Source organism: Engraulis encrasicolus, chromosome 6, assembly GCF_034702125.1.
Source record: "Engraulis encrasicolus isolate BLACKSEA-1 chromosome 6, IST_EnEncr_1.0, whole genome shotgun sequence".
Lineage (NCBI taxonomy): Eukaryota > Metazoa > Chordata > Actinopteri > Clupeiformes > Engraulidae > Engraulis > Engraulis encrasicolus.
Window position 1 is genome coordinate 37,226,961 of NC_085862.1, and position 6,408 is coordinate 37,233,368.

The window sequence follows — 6,408 nt, forward strand, 5'->3', positions numbered from 1 at the left end:
TATTAGATTATAACTTTAAAGAACATGCGCACTGCAGGGCGTAAATTACAAAATATTTGCTGCTATATTTACTGCTACGCTCACTCACATGAGAGTCAACGGAAACACATTTTAGGCTTACAGTGAAATACTGTGAAAGAAAGTACCATGCAGAGCAAAAAAAGTATCTCCCAATCAAATATTTCAGGCTGTATCTCCCTAACTCTAAGTCTCCCCTATAGCTGGAACAAAGTAATGTTGATACCCTACTCACCTTCAGCGTTGCCAGCTGGAACATGGGGGACTGTGATTCTCTTCCTCTCTCAGAATGGAAGACAAAAAAAGATGCATTTCAGTAAAAAGAGGGAACTTGGCGAAAACTCTCAGGTGCCATGAAGATTTATCGTCCTTTTTTGTCTTCCCTCAAGTAAATCCCCAAAAGATTAACAAGAAAAAGTCTGGCGAGGGAGTTTGTTGTATGCCCAGGTCAGTGTGCTACCCCCCTGTTCCCCTTTAGTGGATGCGCGGTGTGCCTCAATTTTTTTCCCTCCCGCTTTGGTTAAGCCTAATGCGGAACAGCTGACATATCTCCCCTCATACACTCTTCTCTAAAATAGCTGGTGTCATTCTACTACACAAAGATAGCAACAGCTCTCTTGTACCAGGGGCTGCATGCATGCTGCTCTGCTGTCTCCCACCACAGCCCCATCACGTGCAACTCCCAATCATGATACTGTAGACCAGAACTGGAACTACTGAAGACAACATAGAGGCTCTAACACACAAAGTTGAGACTTTCAAACCTACGTAAAACTACTAAAACAAATTACTTACTCAGTGTCCCAAATATTTAGAAATCTCAATTTTGGGAGTAGCCTAATTGATGTCTTGTGACGTGACCTTTCATTTTGCAAACCTGCAAAGTAGCTCAATAGGACACTGCAGAGCTCACATTTCAACCTGAAGTTTTTGAAATGTTATTAACATGTTTTTGTTCTTACTCAGCTTACAAATCGACTTAAAAGTAATTGCCACATGCTTGAAATGAGGGCAAGAATTAAGTTATTTGACATACATTTGGGTTGCTATCATTATCCTATCTGGTGCAGGATACACTGGCAACATCCAAAGCAGGCAAGGTTGAAAGGCCACGGAAGATTAAGAGATATACACGATGTCATCTACTGAAACATAAATCACTCTGTTGCCTTTTTATGTCATTGCTTAACCAGTGCCTCCATTTGAATTTCAAATACAGATGCAGAAGGAAAGAGTATGTTGGAGCTTTGAGGAATAAAAAAATTGTATTTCTTTGCGCAATAACTGTAGGTCCAATTCAACATGAGTGAAGCCGAGCACTTTGGAAACTTTGAAACTGAGGTCAGACATCAGAATGTAGAATCAATCCCAAGCTGTCACAAGCTTGCCTCACTGTCAAGACACACATTTTTCACCTTGCAAATTTGCATGCCGGCCTCCCTTCACCGTATAGGCACTGGGGCCATTATAGTTTGCAGGGCTAGCACTGGTTGTATTGTATTGGTGCTTTGAGTGTGAGGTTTCACTCCTGTGTGCACACATTGGCTAAATGTTAAGCTTGGTTGGTTTTGTTTGTCCACCGTGTGTCTGATGGACAGGGCCATGTGTGTCCGATGGAGGCTTGTGAAAGTGTGTCAGGTTCTCTGGACCACAGAGACGGCCGGTCTGAGCCCAGGGTGTTTGGGATGAGGCATGGGGCCCTCAGTCGGCCACAGTAGCAGGTAGCAGGTTTTTACAGGTGTCTCCCATGGGCATAGAGCAGTAATTACATGCACATGGATACACAGAGACGATGGATACAAAGACAAATACCGTAAAGGGCTAAACACTGCCCACTCAAAAAGATTTTGTTTGTGTAATAGCTGTGACAATTTATTTTTCATTCATTTTATTTTTTTAAATATATTTCTAGGGGCTTTTATGCCTTTATTTGATAGGACAGTCTGAGATGGTGACAGGAAGCGAGTGGGACAGAGAGAGGGGGTGGGATCGGGAAATGACCCTGGTCGGACTCAAACCGGGGTCCTAGTGGGCATGCAAGCCCAAATGTGGGGGGCTTAGCGCGCTGCGCCACAGCGCCCCCCATAGCTGTGACAATTTTAGGTAGTTTCTGCCAGTAACAGGAGGATGCAAAAGATTTTGTGAAGTTCATTCTGTCTAAACTCAGTTTGATAAATGACTACTTGGCTATGTGGCCAATTCTGTTGTGACAAATTTATTGAGGCAAATCAGTGTAGTGTACATAATAAAGACCCAGTATTTTGCTTTCTTCTGACATAAAGTACAGTAGTCCTATATCCATACTGCCCTACAAAGACAAATTGAAGTAACTACATACTTTGTATTTAGTCAAAATTGAGTTTGAACTGAAAATGGTTTCAGTAACACCTTCATCCTATGACAAAGCCTTGTAGTCCAAATGTGTCCCATGATATTGCCATGTCAAATTTGCAGCATCTGCAATATCCAACCTAAATATCAATATTTGAAGGCCTTTTTCTCAGTTTCAATGTTGTTGTGTTTACTGCACTTTGCTTTTGTAGGGCAGCATATACTGTACTCAACAACTATTGTACACTTATAATAAGCAAACACATGTTCAGAAATTCATGAATGTATAAAACATCAATACAACTAACGCAGGACATGTTGTAGACATTCAAGTCAGATAATTAAGCCCCCATGTGCAAAGCATCTCTGAAACCACGCCAGCCGTGTTGAAGTTCATTTTGATGTGCATAATTGCCTGGGCCATGTGAGATGGTGTTTTGAGCATTTCCCTCTCTCCCAGTAATGTGGCCACAGGGAGAGATGCTCTTGATGGGCCATCACATACGTGTTAAAAATAGCCCCCATGCTAAAGAAGCCATGGGCAACGTGAGGATGTGTCGAATGACTTTAGAACTTGACAAAACAGCTGAGCAGCACCTAAGCTCCTTGGCTCCTTGTTTTGGAACCTGGGAGCCGTGTTTCATGTTTCCTGTGTGCTCTTGACTTTCCCTGGCTGCTGACAACGGACTTCGCTCCCCCGAGCCAGAACACCAGCTATGAGCTATGAGTCACCACCACCACCACCATGGGTGTTCTTAAGAACAGAGGGCCGTCTTTTTTATGTGCTTGACACTGCAGCAGCACCCACTCAGTGTCTCTGTTCCATCCATCTTAAGTTTATGCCTTGTAAGAAATCAGCTTTACTGTGCCTTTTTTCGGGGCTGAAATGAACTCCCATGGCACCAACAACACACATATAGTACAGGCTACAGACATACGTCCGAGATAGTGATACCACTGCCCTTGACCCATAACACATCCCGGAAAAACACAGGACACAGCTGACGTACACAATCACTACATTAAAAAATGACTCTTATAAAACAAAAACACAAGCGTCTAAGTGGACCCAAGGCTGTTTTGTGTCAAAAACAGGGTCCCCCAAAAACACGTCACACCACTGACAGCCCATGAATTACACGTGTTTACCGCGGGGCCTGTCGTGCAGTGACTGAGGTGCTGCTGATCCAAGATAATCTCCTAAAGCCCAGTCTGGGGGACGTCTCAGTTTCATCCAAGACCAATGACAGCGGCCAAAGCAGAACGCAGCCCCGCAAAATCCCCACCACCACCACCAACCACCCACCCCAACTCCCATTAGTTGTCCTTGACAGAACTGTCTTCACACCCCTATGTATGGCCTCGGGCTAAAAACTGTAGACCACGGGAGGGGTCGCGGACTGGAGCGCGGACTGGCGCTTGTAAGTAAAAGCCAATGACGCTACACAGGCATGCTGGAAAATTGAATAATTCAAATAATTGGGACAAAAATAATAAGAGAGAACTCTGGGGGCGAGAGGAGATGACCTGTCTCTGTAAGTGCAGCGGCTTGGAATCTGAAGTAGCCTGTGCAGTGTCGACACATCACGTCATTATTGAAACAGGCAGACGTATGGCTGAACCACCTCAACTTCCTAGCCACCCTGCTGTCGGATGTCACATACAAACACCCAAAACAAGGACACAAAGCATCTTGAGGAATGCAATCCTAATAGCTGTATGTGGACGAAAAGGGAAAAAAAGCTATAACAAGGTCACCAACCCCCCAGCCTAACCTCACTGGATTGCAATACCTACTGTGCATCAGGAAAGAATCATTCCGAAATGTATGATCCATATGTCGCATGTATGTCCGATGTTCAAACTTTAAAAATCAGTGACACTATAATACATCCTTTGCTTTCCAAAAGTCTCAGTTCAAGAAGTCAGGTGACCTCATGACATGCAGGGTGTTGTATGGTGACACCATCAGTGGAGTCACATGACTTTGTTGTCTTGGTAGGGAGGCCACCCACCATTGGCCACTGTCACTTGCAATGCAACATCAGCTGCCCCATTATAATACACACCAATTACTCCAACTGGATTTAGTTGGTTTGACCAAAACAATACTTAGACTCACTGGCATGGTGAAAACAGTGGTTGCAAAAGCTTCTGCTGTTGTGATCTGCAGTAGCTTTGCAGTAAGACTTCACTTGTAGAGGTATAAAATTGCACAAGCAACTGACCTTCCTCAAAAAAATAACATGAAAGTTTTATTTTTTATGCCGAACCCAAACTGGGCGTGTGTGGCGATGAAAGGTGCAGCTCCAGTTTACTTTTTCTTCTTGGCATTCTTGCCTCCCTTGGCAGACGCTTCGTCCTCTCCCTCCTTCCCCAACGCTGCCTTGGCTCGCTTCTTCCCCAGGGGAGTCTTAGCATACCAAGCCTGTGAGGACACAATCAAACACAGAAACAAACTGAATGAAAAAAACAAGGCTGACAAAAAATGTGATCCCCAATGGTAGCCTTACACATTGTAGGTTTGTGAATGCATGCAAGGTGAGCCTTACACATCTACATTATAAGCAGTGATGGCCACGCTGGATCAATTAGTGACAATCCAGTGCCATATATGATTTTACCTGGCCAATTCAACCAGGGGATTGCCTGATTGAATGACCACCTGGTGAAACTGGACAAGTAAAACCAGGTCGAGAAATATGATACTGGTTTGTAACTCATACATCTAGATTGCCCATCACTGTGTATAAGTAATGATACATATTTAAGCTAAATAAGTTAAAACAAAAAAAAACTCGGTCGGTATACATGATGTGCGCATCTTTACTTTGATGGCCTCTGCCTCATTTGGAATACAGTATGTAACACTACATTGTAAACCTATGGATCCAGTTTGCCTATCACTGTGTGTAAGTAGCAATAATAAACAGTGGAGCTCCGTCTAGAAATGTATGACATGAGGTGCCTGCATCTTTACTTTGAGGGCCTCCTCCTCGTCCTGGAAGATGGGGTCGATCTTGGCGAGCGGGCCGATGAACTCGGAGGCGGCCAGCGGCTTCTTGGCCAGCAGCTGAATGCGGCGCTCCGTCATGATGCTTCGCACCACCCGCACCATGTGGCCCTGCGTGTAGCCGTCCGAGATGCGCGCCAGGCAGCTCAGGTCCAGCGCGTCTGTCACCTGCCCGCCATACTTCAGGATCAGCTGACGCCAGATCACTAGACCACACATTGGCAAAGTCAAAGTCTCAAAGTCTGCGTTGTTGTCAATTTCTTCACATTCACTGGTGATATACATGGGTTCTCAGTGTTTATCACCACAATGTTATGAGGAGGGGCAAGACACTGGCAGCCAACCACGTGAGCTAATTTTTCCAACAATCAGAGGTGGAGTCAGGTTATAAACAAAAGCAGGGGGTGTTCACTCATGGAACTAACTACTAGCCACAACTGGCTAACCCTAATCCAATCTAAGTGCAGGATGAATGGGTGTCAATGGAGTTTTCTACTATTGTAATTTTTGTGATTTTTTATAATTTTTGCCCTGAAATATTAATATTCAGGTCGAAGCTAAAAATAATAAGACCTCATTTGAGTAGCGTTTCAATTATTTTGCGCCACTAGATTATTATATACTGGGTCACAAAGCTCAATTTTTATGAGGCCAAACCCATAAACATTAGCGGGATGCCAGCGAGTACAGGTCGAAATCTTCTTCCCTGCTGTACAACTACTCACCTGAAAGATTGGTCAATACAGCCTATTGTTAAACACCAGCCATAGTGCTTACCAGGACTATTTTGTTGATGAGATTTGTGACTGGAAATTGCAGTAGCAATGTGTTTAGCATATGGGCTTCCCTTTCCATTCCATACATTTTCCCAAATGAAAGACTTACCAACGCTCGCCAACTAGTGGATACGCCACAGGAACTGCAGTATGCATGCAAAGTTAACTGGATACAATGGGAACCAATCAGACTCAATCTTCTCCCTGTGTTCTAAGTTCTCTCTCTAATTTCTCTGGTTCTCTGACAAAAGTTAGAACCCATGTATAAAA

The 6,408-nt window shown here is 44.0% G+C and overlaps 2 protein-coding genes across 5 annotated transcripts in view; both read right to left on the minus strand.

Annotated features, from left to right (window-relative positions):
• The window catches only part of obscna (obscurin, cytoskeletal calmodulin and titin-interacting RhoGEF a), a 72,044-nt gene extending 71,420 nt beyond the window's left edge, over positions 1-624 (minus strand). For all 4 annotated transcript variants that reach the window (XM_063201501.1, XM_063201500.1, XM_063201499.1 and 1 more), the window contains exon 1: positions 254-624. The gene's annotated coding sequence lies outside the window, so the exon portion shown is untranslated. The remainder of the gene's footprint in view (positions 1-253) is intronic.
• Positions 625-4,578: 3,954 nt separating this feature from the next.
• Positions 4,579-6,408, minus strand: part of zgc:153738 (uncharacterized protein LOC558115 homolog) — a 21,191-nt gene continuing 19,361 nt past the window's right edge. Inside the window, exons 18-19 of the mRNA XM_063201504.1 lie at positions 5,330-5,568; positions 4,579-4,777 (exon numbers count right to left, since the gene is read on the minus strand). Coding sequence (XP_063057574.1) covers positions 4,664-4,777; positions 5,330-5,568 — 353 coding nt within the window. The 3' untranslated portion in view covers positions 4,579-4,663. The remainder of the gene's footprint in view (positions 4,778-5,329; positions 5,569-6,408) is intronic.